The sequence below is a fragment of the Helicoverpa zea genome, chromosome 28 (assembly GCF_022581195.2).
Source record: "Helicoverpa zea isolate HzStark_Cry1AcR chromosome 28, ilHelZeax1.1, whole genome shotgun sequence".
NCBI lineage: Eukaryota > Metazoa > Arthropoda > Insecta > Lepidoptera > Noctuidae > Helicoverpa > Helicoverpa zea.
The window spans coordinates 2,845,516-2,859,905 of record NC_061479.1 but is presented as its reverse complement, the minus strand read 5'-3'; the positions used below and the strand labels follow the sequence as shown (position 1 = coordinate 2,859,905).

Below are 14,390 nucleotides of genomic sequence, written 5' to 3'. Positions count from 1 at the left end.
AACAAAGTCACTTATCTCTCTTCGTCAGTGCAATCCACGACCGACTGAATAATGACTGATTATAGTTGATCCAAATTGATTGAATACTTCAAACCGTAGTAATTTCATAACGATGAATCTTTCTTTTGGAATGTTTAAGAATAAATCAGGACAATCTTTCATCTATTAATCAAATAAAAATAAGAGCATATACAGCAGTTCACGAGAAATGATTGGGTATATAATTTACACCCGTGCAAATCCGTGGTGAATCACTAGTGAATGCTAAATAGGTACGTATATTCAATAAGCCTAAGCTGTGCTTAGCAATTTCGCACGAGTAGCTTAGCTAGTTAATACAAATTAGCTTAACTAAGCTAGGATTAAAAATAAACTCACGAGTCGTGAATCAGCTGTTTAATATTCTGCTGGCTTTTATAATATTAATTACTAAATCTAATTAGGTTTACTAATTGTGAGATATTTTTAGTCGGTATCGTCACTACATGCTAATGTTATTTTGGTTTATGTATTTGCTGAAATAAATAAGGAAACTTAGTTATATACAATTTTCCTAAAATATATCACGTAGATATAAGATATAAGTATACGCTATAATCATACATATTTTTTCTTCATAATTCTTTAGCCAACATCGCAAAACGTGGTTCTCAATTTAACCGCGTATGTTTCTTATAGTATATAACATTGTTCTATTATGTTACTTCCTTTTCATTTCTAAGTTTCACAATAAAACCACACCAACCTTACTACCTACCCCTTAACAGCACAAACAAAACATTATTATATTATACACCGGTTAACCTTGACAAACAAGGCTCAATCGGCTACGGTACAAGGCATGCAAGCGCATCCTTGCGCGTCAACAAGGACGCCCGGTCGGCCATCTTGGATCAAGTGTCAAACGACCTTGACAGCGGCCGGAATTTATAAATGGAACTCCCGATTTTTTGTTTTGTTTTGTTTTTTCATTGATGTGTGAAGATGGTTGTATCGTTTCGTGGGTTCAAGTGTTTTTTTTTTTTGTTATGCGAATTGAAGAATTGATTATCATATTATACCAGTCTATTAGATCAGCGGTTCCCAAATGGGGTTCCGCGGAACCCTGAGGTTCCGTGACAGGCCCTCAGGGGTTCCGTGGAAAATTCAAGATTTCCATATAATTGTTTCACTTTTGACAATACTAAATTATTATTCATTTTCTACTAAATTGTTTTAAATATTGCATTCCAAAATTTCATTTAGGCACCATGTAGGTGGGTACCACTCGGGAGCGTAAGTACGAGTTCGCGACAAGTGGTGGGGGAAGGCCATGGCAGCAGATAATTTAATTCAGTTTTTTACAAATTGTAGATTAACTTAATAACTCCAGGTCTTTGGCAATCGGCAAAAATAGGTAGCGAGTCGGCCAAAAATCACCGCATTTTTTGGGCTTATTTCATCGCCAGGATTATACGATTTCATACATTTGACACGACGTGAAATGACACGGCATACGAGTATTTCTAGTGGCTATTTTTACCATGAATCAAAAAGTGACATTATTTCAAATTTTTGCACCTCCGCGAATCCGAAAAATTCGCGCTCGCTTCGCTCGCGACTCCATGTTACCCGTGATGCTTTTATGTTCGTTTAATTGCTCAGGTATCCAACACCGAAATTTCGCGCTTTTCTGTCGAGGTTTCCTTTGATGTTTATTTTTTATTCCTCTGGTTCAGAAAAAGCAATAGGTAGCGCTATCTTCGCTAGCTGCTTCTTATTCATTTGCATTTGTTTTTTTGTGTGGATATTGTACTTTTTGAGACCTTATTAATTTTCAGTGGTTTTGTTTATTTTGTACTTAAACTAAAAAAAATTCGCGCTCGCTTCGCTCGCGATCCCGGCTACCACTTAATGTCTTTCGTTTGCGTTTACTTTGTCAGTCTTCAAACTGAAAACTATTCAGATACCTAATACACAAAGTCAAGGGCGGCTAAATTGTTTTCTGGCCCGTGTGTGCAGATAGCCATGCTACGCCTGAATATACTGAATATGTCTCTAATCATATAACCATTTGGTGCGCTACCTCAGGCTACGAGCCGTACCTAAGTGTATTTACGTCTTTAGTTTACTTCTTACTTAAGCTTAGGTTCCGCCGAAAAATGGTGAAACGAAAAGGGTTCCGAAGCCAAAAGAATTCGGGAACCGCTGTATTAGATAGACGTTCGGTATCCCACCCACCGCTCTACGCACATATAGGTACCTACCAGTATAAAATTAAGAGTACCTAGAGTAGCATAGATCAGTGGGTTCTCCCATCACCCCGGAGACGTCGGTGATAAGTCACTACTAACACGACAATGAGAGACACTAAAAGAAGTTTTTAAACCGGTCTAGTAATTCATGAGTTTACCGCGTTCAAGCACATAAACAGCTTTATAGTATTAGTATCTTAGGGTGCGTCTACATCTGGCGAATGCGCAGCACGCGAGCCGATCGCGAGCTGTCCGCGAGCTGCGCGCGTGCATTTTTGTTCGTGCGCCGCTTCTGCGCCGCCCGCGCGCAGCTCGCGCGCGACCTAAGCGCCGCACGCGAGCGGCGCGCAGGCGGCGCGCGACGTCTGCCATCTTCGATAGTACTGAGCCAATATACGGAACCGGAATCTTATAGTACTGGCATACAAAAGACTACATAGCACACATTCACATAAATACCAGACATTCATTCATTCGGATATTACCCAACACTTAAAAGAAGCAATAAACAATTTAAATTAATTTCAAAGAAAAAAACAACACATCTATTGGCTCAGTAATTACTTGGATACAACTTTCCATTTCGATAAACATTAATAGTGAAGACTTTTGCTTTCACTAAATCGATCGATCTGTATCGTAAGGTAATAGGTGTAATAAATTATAACCTACACAATAATATAAATCCGAAAGTTAGTATGTCTTTCTATCTAAATTCTTAAACGATATAAATTGTATATATCTATTCAGCTTTATAAGCTGAAGGTAGTTTCATTAATTTCGACCGATTTTCAAAATCCTAGTACCCATAGCGCTACGCGATTCACGGGTTCGGCCTAATCCAGTTTGTGGGTTTTAAGAAACGTTCACAAAGCAGTCCGGAGTCTGGTAGTCAGAAAATGATACACCCGTGTATCAGAGAGCACATAAACGTCAGTGCTTGTTATCTCTCTCCGGTGGTGTCGGATCGCCGTCCCATCTATGAGAGTTAGGGAATAGATAGAGAGTGCACCAAATGTAGGCCCAAATGCTTGTGCACTATAACATGCCATTACACAGCTGGCTGAACTCCTAATATGAGAACAGCCGCTGTGACCGACAATCGACTAGGACGCCATCATTACCTTACATGTGTTACGCAGTTTGCAAGGGCTTTATAAAGCACCCGCCCATAACCCGAAATCAATTTGAACATTCAAATCACGCAGCAATTTATTAATTTCGAAGATATAGTAGTAATGTCAGCCACTACGCTACCATCCCACGCTTAGCTACTAATTGAAACAACTGGGTTACTTATGGTACCCGGAGGCGATAGTTAGTGCCACACATCAGATTCTGCCCACGGATCTGCTCGTATTATTCATACACTCATAAATAATAAGCCTACAGTACTTAGAAATATACTGGCTTTCTATTAGAGAAGAGATACTATACTATGGAAGGTGGAGTAGTTGCAGAGATGGGACTTCGCTACGCGACTATTCTAAGTAAAGAATAGAAGGCGTAAATAAAGATTGGGTGTCGCTTAGATACCGAGTACGTGTATGTAACAGAGCTTGTGCCCAAGATGAAGATAGAAAATGATATAGTTAAGATATAGAAGCTCCACCAGATTTAGACAATTTTGTTTTACGGTCTAATATTGCTACAATCTAAATGCCTAACCCTCAGTTCCATATAATTGTAGTTAACAACATAGCAGTTGTAAGTCTAACGACTTTATCAACATTGCTACACAATCATCAATTTTACGACCTACAAAATAAAGTCCAAATTCAAACCTACCAGCTTCACATGCATAACTGTTGCAAATTACTTTCTATCGCCTTTAATAATGAACAATTTTCTCCGCTATTAGTTAAACTGATTGCTAATCAGCTGGTGAATTAAAAATTGCGTTTAAAAAACTGTTTCGGTTCTGACGAGATTAAAATGCGTTCGTTGCATAACGCTGTGGGAAAGATGCATAAAATAGTGTGCATGTAATAATAGAGAAGGATGGATTGCAAGCCATCGACAGTACACTCAACAGTGTATGAATGATGATGAATATGAGGCCTATGATGAAAATGTAATTTTCTAGAATGTCTTTTCTTTTATAAGACTTTACTATGAACCTTAGCAGCACTTGAAGAATTTTCAAATTCTTTGGGCCCACAATGATTCTTGTTAGTAATATTATCATCATCTGCCTAGCCAATCCAGCTATGTTTGGTTCGGAAAACAATATCCCACGTTTGTGTTTGACTCTTAATATCACTCATCTTAAAACATGTAATTAACATGACTTTTGAAGGTGGAGTATTGTTGAACTATCATTATATGCATCTCTTCTTATTCTAACTCTCCCATAACGGGCATGCTGGAAGAGATTTCTAATGAAATAAGCTGTGCCTATATACTATGTGTTCTATTTTTTCTTCTTGTCTGTATTCTGTGTGTGTACATAAACTATAAAGTAATTAATAAAAATAAAAAATATATTTAACCAGGTTGACAAGCCGTGGCTTATCACGGGATGACTGACCTATATGTATCACCTCGTCCATCAAAAGGACCAGTTCTTTTTCGTCATCCATTTGATCTTCATTGTCTTTTTTATCATTCAATTGTAATACAATATTAAGACATAATATTTCGAAGACATCAGCTGTTATTGTGGGCGAAACGAGACTGCGTGTTGGCGTGTCGAAACTACTCTGAGAGGCCTTTCGACACTTGCCGTACATTCCAGTCGTTCATGGAATTTGTAATGAAGACTAGTTAGTGTCAGCTAAGATTTTCGGGTTATAGGAATTTGTTGTATTTTTTAATCCTTCATTTAATGAGGTTTGAATGAATCCTTCCTGAGGTGGTCTGAAAGTGTTTGTTGGTAGCCATAAGATAGCTACTTTAATTTATATATTAGTTTTGAGATCAAAAATTTTAAAAGTTGGTGAACGTAATAACGTTAATTATATGCATATCTGTTTTGAGCCTAATCGGACTTGGTAGGTCACACAAATATAAAATATCACAAGTACAATTTGAATACACAACCTCAAGCATAGACAGGAAGGAGGAGTAGATACAATGAAGAAAAACAGGAGAGTAAGACAGTCCAGTGAAGATGCTAAAAATACAAATCTCAAAATGCTACCAAGACATCATTCACAATCAAGAGACACTAACTACCAGTTAGAACCCGGTAAACAAACCGCCTCCAACAATGACAAACGTTTTACAAATAAGGTTGAAGGTATGCGCGTCGGTGGATAACGCCGTCTCGTTTGTACAGACCAGTTGTGGACAAAACTGTTCGGTGCGAGCTGCATTTTGTTGCGTATTGAGATCATTTTCAATATGTATAGATATCAGAGTATAAACATAGATATATTTATGTATTAGATTAAAATCTGCAAGCTCGAAGAATAAGATGTCCTGGATAGAGCGAAGTGGAAGAAAAAGATATGGAAAGCGGACCCCGTCACAAGACGGGATAAACGCTAAGAAGAAGAAGAATAGTCTTTCTTACAGTCGGCCCATTTAAAACACTAGTACTCAGCTGCATCAGGTGAGACTGGAAGCCGACGCCTGCTTAGTTGGGGAAAGGCTAAACAGATAATGATTCTGTCTTACATTATTATATTAACTTTACCATTATTTTCCCGGAATCAACATCTTCTATAAGAACAAACTGTTTGCAAATACCAAAAGTTTGCCAATACCTAACCAAATTCCAACTAAATCCTTAATCTTCGAAAAGCAATCAATCGAATTTGAATATCGTCTAGGACTATAACGATCTGATACGGCAATGGTATGCGAGCAACGACTGGTAACACTGCATAGCTATGTAAGAGCACCGGCTGAATACTAAACTGTTTAGTAATTCTTAGAACGAGATCGACGCGACGGAAGGACTTAATGAAAAGGATCGAAGACGGAATATCTTTAAGTATGTTTGACTATTCGGCTTATATGGCAGATGGATAATGTTATTGTAGATAGAAATTAAAACTAAGTAGGCTTATTAGAGAAATCGTGGTCATGTAAAAGCTCAAATTGTGACACTCACCTTAACAGGTCTTTTTAGACTCAAGCCATACATTGCTCATACATGCTGCAGTTATGTTATGTTCAGACTTTAAATGAATCACTTGAGTTTTTCGGTGTTTCTATTCAAGTTAAGAATACCTTAAAAATATGCTTAACGTAAAAAGTGTTGATTGCTACCTGTTTGCAAAATAAATATAATTTATCATCAGTTAATCAAAGAAAAATCAATGTCGATGATAAAACAACAACCGTTAATGATGACAATGAACATCTCGATCTGGAGGACGTGACTGCTGTCTCCTTCACTTTCAGCCGTTCTCATGCCATTCCCAAAGAAATCAATCCATCCAAAACAACAGCCAACTCACACGCAAATTACGCCACCACCACATCATTATTTACTTTCAAACCGACATCGGTAACGGCTCTCAAATCATTACTTAAATAAACATCTATACATACAATAGGTACAATAATATATATATCTATGAATAGCTATAGCTTAGCTATGGCCGATGACATAAGAGTAGTGTATTGTGTAACCTCGTATGTACGTGGTTCGTGTAGGCGAGTTAAGTGAGATAGTATTCGATGTGTTTGAAATTCATTTGTTTTTAAGAGGCTGGTGTATTAGCTTGTTTACCATTTCTAAACTATTGGCTTCTCGGCTGCTCTTTCTGTCACCAAATTATCCAAACAAAAATATGTGTTTGCTAAGTTCTTTTAAAACTTAACCGTTCTAACACCTTCCAAGTTTCGATATATCTTAAGGCCAAAAATGCAAATTCGTTGAGACATTTTGCTGTGAAAGCATGATACTCAAACATATAAAGTTATTTTCAGGTTCTTAGACAACTTCAAAAAATATTGTTTCTACTGACCTATTAAGTTAGCCATTTCGCAACCTTCCACTCGACATGATTACCGTCTACCTTTTATTCGGGTGCGGGACACACCTCCCGGAGCGCTGTTGTAACTATGGGAATCTCGATAACTATGGGGATTATCGACCGTAATATTAGAAATATATACTTTTCTATTAGCTAGAGCGGAGTATTAGCCACAGGGTCCCATTAGAACCCATTTGATACATAACCCCAAAAAGGTCCCGTACCAAAGCCTAACTAAGCTGATATTTGACATTTAACACTTCTAAAACCGTATCTAGAGCAATATTGACCTCTTAAAGGGCAAAAACGTGAATGGCTCGGCGTGGGTTGAAGGTTTTCTACTTTCGTTCAGAGCTTTCGGTTTCTTTGGACCGGTTTGGGAATGTGATTAATATATATGTAGAATGTTGATTGCTGCATCGTTTGAGTTCCTGAGTGTTTTGGTACGTATGTTTAACGGCTGTCGTTTGTACATCTTTGGTTTAGTGGTCAGTCTTTAGTCAGGAGCTAGAAGTTTGGCGTAGCGTGTTATCAGAACTATTGTGTTGATCTCTATCTTTGACAGACTTTACGTATGTGTTCTCTCGATAGTCAGTCGTACCAAGGGTATAGGGATGCCAGGATAACTGGAGCGATCCCAACATAGTTGTTGGTAAAGCAGATTATCCTGATATTGACATCATCAATAGTGCCACGACTACCCAAATGTTTGTTTACATACTAAGATGTCAAGCATTGATCACCACGTGTGAGTCAAGGTTTTCCTTTCCCAATGGGGCATCAACCGAAATTAGATACATATGTATAGGGACGTCAAAAAAAATAATTACACTTACTTTCTGAAATTAATCTGCCAGTTAACTTCGGGGAATAAGCCAACTAAAATGAACTGGGATCAGAAATAAAACGGACAAGACCAAAGTAGGTTAAGTGAAGCTTTATGTATTCACAAACTTTAGTAGTTAGGATAAGTTCTAGGCGTTCTCTGAGGAAATCACTTAATGCCTCGTAAGATAATATCATTCTGATATTGTTCTTCTATTTATCATGACTAAAATAAAAAATAAACTAGCTTTTGCAATATTTGCAAAAGTTAGTTTGATTTATCAATTAGCTGACTTCTAAACACTATTTTGAGCATGCTTAGAGAGGTCAAATGGCTAATTTCAGAAATGCAAAGTTAGTAAGCGGATACTGAACTAAAAATGACAGAGAATTAACAAAACCGCGCTGCCTTCAAAAATATTACGGTGTTATTGCAAAAACAGTTAAACAGACGTCTAACACGTGTCGAACGTCTATTTAATTTTTGTGTAATAAGATCCAAAGCCGTGTTTCTTAAAACAACTGTTTGCTATGAATTTATACGTACACATCTATGAAGAATGAGCCTTTACTGTTACATTTTTAACCAACTTAAAAAAGAAGGAATAGGTACATTCTCAATTCGACCTCTTATATATTTTAAAGCCTATCTATCTATCTTATTAATATACCCACTCATACCCAACATAATTCATTAAAACCCATCGAATTTTGTCATAACTTTCGGTTTCTATAAAACCGGGCCATATGATGTTATAGCGTGACTGACCACCATAGGCACCACGTTATGGGTATCAACGACAATTTACTGCTCCATTGGGCCCATTCCTATGCAAATTAAATTGTGTTTTGGTATGTGAAGATGGACAAAATATTTTAGATGTTATGTAGTTTTATCTAATATAGTGTTAGAAGTTTGGTGCTTCGGAATAATATTGGAATTAGTCATCAATGTCTGCCTCCATAGTCAGATATGGCATTGATAATCAGACTTATTCATCAAAACAACACTTTTAAGTAAAGAAATAATCATCTGCCTGGCCTAGTTCCTGCCTTCCCTTATATAGCTTAACCTGTTCAGTCGTATATTGCTGAAGTAGACACAACAATTTGACTATCTATCTATACTTATATTACGGAGCCAAAGGCTTGTCTTCGAGCTTAAACTTCCAATAATCTCAGGAACTATAGGTATTACCTCATTTATCGAAGGATGTTATAGGCGCGCAGTGTTTCCTATAGGACGCGAGTAAAACAGCTGGCAGAAGCTAAGTTCTTACATAACAACGACATACAAGAGTTTATACATGAATCGACTGCCAATCTGACCTCAATAACCCAGTTAACTACACTACTAGGTAACACGATACCCCTTGAAAGGCTAAACCCGACAGGCTGCCAACCGAAAAGACGAAATAATTTCGTCTGAACAGTGCCCTCTATTGGCAACAACCGTAACCAACCCCACCTGAACCGTGAAACGAATGTAATTATTTAATTGAGAGTACGAGCACACTGAAGACTAAACAGTCAGTCGACTGTTCGTGAATTCAAGCATAGTTTCTAGTCGGTCTGATACCGGACAAATACCAGAGAGATTGATATCCAACTAAGATTCAATCACAACTCAATTTCGATGGAAGCATATGTGACATTCCGTTTTTTTTTTTTGTTTTAAATGAACGTTCTTATCTTTTTCTTTGATTCACTTATAATTCAAATGGTCTACAACTGATTTACGATTGTAGACAGTTGGCAGACCAACGGCAAACCAATCGAATGCCATTGGAAAACGATTGGTCTTTATACATATCTATTATTAACAGAATGCGCAAAGGTTAAAACTACCTTTGAGATTCAATTGATATCCAATTGACACATTATTAAATTAGCAGAATTGAGCCCCTGATAGTTGTTACGTATGTATGTACTTCCATCTTCATACTGATTTATGAGTCCACACCAACTATCGGCCGACTAAAAGTTTGTAGTGTGCGCTTACTCTAGGTCTGACGTTAACGAGAAGTATTCGAGTCACGACGGACGCCTAAGTAAGGCAACTCATTGTGTATTAACTTGATGAAGTAATTATTAAGTAGTAAGTAACTTGGACTCGCGTTATTTAATATGCTTTAAGAGCGAAACAGTTTAGGGATTGTTTGAAAGAGGTGGATCTGAAATTCAAAGGGCAATTTAACATAAGAATAAAAGTGAATCTATGGAGTGTCTTCCCGTTGTTTTTTCATAAGATCCACTCCTTAGAGACATGCAATGTGCAAGGCTTACGTTTCGAAAGAGTTTTTACAGGTCATAAAATTAATTACACATTGAAATAATGTCGGGACACTTTTTCACATACTGTCGTTTAGCCCCATGGTAAGTTATTGAATAGCTTGTGCTATGAATAAATACGCACGATGTTTAATCACTGTTAGGAAGCTTCACTATGCCCATAGGGCGACATAGGCCATATAATATCTAGGCAGGAGAAGTAGTTTCTACGGAACGCGAGTAAAGTTAAGTATGAAACGGCTAGTACTTTATTAATAAAGATATTTGCGAAGAAGATAATTATCTTGTAACATCGTTTTTCTCAGTTCCGTATGTTTTATTTTTAGACGGAGTGATTCAGCAATTTTACAATAGAGTTACGTAAATAATTGCCACTATACGCATCCAAATAGAAATATTATGTAGGTAATGTGCTAAAGTTCACCGAAGACATTATCCGGACTTAAAACTGCTCTTCACTGCTTGATTTCCATGTAAACAAAAATTCTAGTTGATCCAAGGCCATTTAAAAAAAAAACTGTTTACTTGGAAAACTGAACGTGAAAATTCATAGTAAACAGTTGTTTTAAGAAAACAGAAGTTTACGTTATCAGTAAACTTGGGCCTAAAAAGAATCGTTGAAACGAAGGAATTGACCCTTTGTTTTCAATTTCTGCTTGCTCGACCTGTGCGGTCGTCACTGAGCCACTGTCTCCTTAAAATGATTTATATTTTAATAAAGTAAGTATAAAGATTAACTACTATTTCTTATCTCACCTCATAAGCCGGGGTATGCAGACTATCCCTGATAACCGGCGCACTGTTCCGCGGCCCAATGAACGCCATATTCACATTGTAGCATCAATATACGCAACATTCATATATCCACAACTAAACTGCACTGTTCCGAAATCACTAGCGATACTACAATCACTGTTGGAACATGTTATTTTATCACTGTTACTTTTGTGTGGCTGTTTGTCACTTATTTGATGCAAGTTTTTGCTGTTGCTAAAAGTATTAGTTTAAGTTAAGAATGTTGTGTTCTTAGTGAACTCGGGTCTAAAGAAAACATGTGTCATTTAAACGTCCGCTCGATCGATTTCTTGATCCGCTGTCAGTGCAACAAGCCACTATTCTTTGCTTAGTCGACCTGTGAGGCTGTTAGTCATCTACTGTCTCCTGAATGATATACCTATATAATTTTATTGATAATAACTATTGTCTCACCTCATAAGCCGGGGTATGCAGACTATCCCTGATAACCGGCGCACTGTTCCTCGGGCCAATGAACGCCATATTCACATTGTAGCATCAATATACGCAACATTCATATATCCAGAATGAAACTGCACTGTTCCGAATTCACTGGCGATTATCACGGCACTAATATCACTGTTGGAACGGGTTACTTTTTTTCACTGTTATTTTTTGGCACTTGTTAGTTAAAGGCTTTTGATGCAAGTTACTGCTGTTGATTAATAATATTGTTAATATTTGGTACAGATCTTTGTGAAAATTTTATTATGTTGACAAAATACCATATCACACACACGGTATAAAGATTACGGCGACGAACTGTTCCTTTATACTTATAATATACGCATTGTAACTTAATACTTAATTTTCATCTTAATCTCACAAAACCATGACATAGGTAGGTATTATAAAAATGTGCTCGTGAAATATAAGGTAAAACGTGAATGAATGTGAACCAGACACCTAATATTACAGTTTAACAATGTCAGACATCTTGGAACAAAATTAACATAAAATCTTCACACTGACTTAAGAATCTCTCGTCTGACTACTGAAGCTTCTTGCTTCGATTACAAACCGGTCCTAATTACGTTCATTTATGACCCATATAGGTTCAAAGTCTTTCGATACTCAAGGTCACGGCTACTCGCTATCGGAACAGGTTCTGAACGTGATTATTAAGTACGTAACTATTTTTTGCAAGATTTTTTTTGTGGAAAATTACATTGTTATTATAGCGTATTATTTATAATTTTAATGAATAGCACTTATTTTTAAGTAGTTGCTGTATTAAAAAATATAATTTTATAAATATGATTAGATGAATCTACCTATTGCGATGGTTTTTTTTATATAAGTTTTTTATGTTAAAAGATTAAAACAAAACACCATTATACCAGTTTCTAAAGCAGATTGCGCACCCGGATAAGAAGTCTATAGTCTCATCTCCAGGGTAATTTACACTAAACCTTAGAATCACAACAAACAACAAATTCACTTTCGCATTAACTGAGGTAGATTTAAGGAAGGGCCTACATAGCTTCCGCCATATAATTCTGCTTATCCCCAAAAGAACTATGCAAGTACCAGGGAGATATAAAACAACGCAGCTCGGTCGGCTAGTATCCCGTACAGTAGAAAGCTATCACCAATTATACTGGGAAGTGCATCATGCAGCTCAAGCTATGCTATATGCAGATTTTGCGAGCAATATTTAATTTTTACGTTATTCCAGCAGCACTGGCACAGTTTCTATACGGGCGATTCTCTGTAAGCTCGTAAACGGCTGTCCGGACCGATTTTTTCACATTTTATGAAACTTTAACTCTGCAGATTCATGGGCCCTTTGTTTTTATAACCATAATTACTTTAATTTTTTTTCTAAACGTTATAGAAGCTCTAAAAATACAGTCCCCTGGCTGTCCCTTTCACTGCATTCACACCTAGAAATGCGATTTCCGAAAAACTTAATGAAACTACATTCACTTGGCAGTTAATATCACAAACAAAAATAATGAAATTATATTATTTTCGTAAAACGAGCACTCATTACAACTTTATTCATTTTAATAAGCTCCTGTAAACTTTGTCCTGAGAATTTTAATACAGTCCTCTGCCAAAAAATTAAATCAATATTAAAAAAAAATTATAATATTTTACAATCGTTTTATTAGTGCAACGAAATGCAATTGTTGTGAAGTTGGCAAACTTGTCAAATGCGGTAACGATACGCCATTTTGTTTATTGTTAGAGCGTCATTTGTGAGGTGAACAAGCGTTTGGACTGCTACCACACACAGGCCTCTGGTAAATAATTGTATGTAATTTAATTACTTAAATTATCTCTATTTATAGTTAATTGTTACATTATTTGTGCCTTAATTGATCGGTAGGTTCTTAAAAAACTATAAGACATCGGTTTCATAAATATTGTGAAATCTAACTGAAATACACAGTCCTCTGGCAACAGTCCTTTGCCAAAAAAACGCAGCAGGGGACTGTTTAGCAAAACAGGGGACTGTGTATTTTGCGTATTGCTTTAACTAATAGTTTTCATGAATTATTTGTGTAAATTTATTCGCTAGTCTCTTTTATTAATTTAAGAATCAAACTGTCATTGCATCGCATTATTTTGTCCTTTATGAACTTGAATTATATTACACAGGCTGATCGAACGCACGTGATATGGCTCCTAAAAAGAAGAAGCTATCCGGAGAGGAATTACTACAAAAAAAGAGAGAAGCAGAGCGGCGGGAGCGACTGCCCTATCTGACCTCCACAACCCAGTTACCCGTGGAACCGGCTTTTTTTAACGACGCTAAAAATCATCAAATGACCCCTCCCGCTGCGGGTCAGAAGCGATGAGGGAGTGTCAGACTTTTATTGACTAAAAATCCTTCGTGTGCCGTCGTAGGCCTTTTATGTACCAGGGCCGTGGTAACTCTTTCATACAATTCCGCAGCCCCAGCAGGCCTACGCCCTGCTGGGCCTCGCTAGGGTTGCTGACATCAACTTGAGGAGCGCGTGGAACTACGCACGCCACCGACACGGGCCGGTTGTCTAAAAAGACGCAGGAACGACGAACCATCTGAACTCATCGCCCACAGACCCACGCCTATGGTGGCCGGGAGTCGTCTCGTACAACCCGGCGCCCGTGGTGACTACCTGGTCCAGCCGGGATGAGAGGTGCGAACTCTCTGTCGTTGCGCCGCCTACTTCTCGAGCATGACTGTTTCGCAGAAGGAGTCGACGGCATCCCATTCCTCTCGCCCCGGACCATGGCATGAACCAGGGCCGGACGCCCTCGACGAGGACCCGGCGGTGCCCTTCCCATGCAGGGCACTCCTGGACTGTGAGGTCCACCGTGTCCT

General features: G+C 37.7%; 1 protein-coding gene across 6 annotated transcripts in view; it reads right to left on the bottom strand.

Moving 5' to 3' along the window:
• LOC124643855 (mitogen-activated protein kinase-binding protein 1) overlaps positions 1–11,772 on the bottom strand; it is a 61,703-nt gene extending 49,931 nt beyond the window's left edge. For 2 of the 6 annotated variants that reach the window (XM_047182973.1, XM_047182975.1), the window contains exon 1: positions 11,492–11,768. In XM_047182973.1, the coding sequence (XP_047038929.1) occupies positions 11,492–11,560 (69 nt within the window). In that variant the 5' untranslated portion in view covers positions 11,561–11,768. Of the gene's footprint in view, positions 1–11,038; positions 11,178–11,491 lie in introns of those variants that run through there. The other 4 variants (XM_047182972.1, XM_047182974.1, XM_047182970.1 and 1 more) reach the window with 4 other exon arrangements.
• Positions 11,773–14,390: the final 2,618 nt, after the last annotated feature.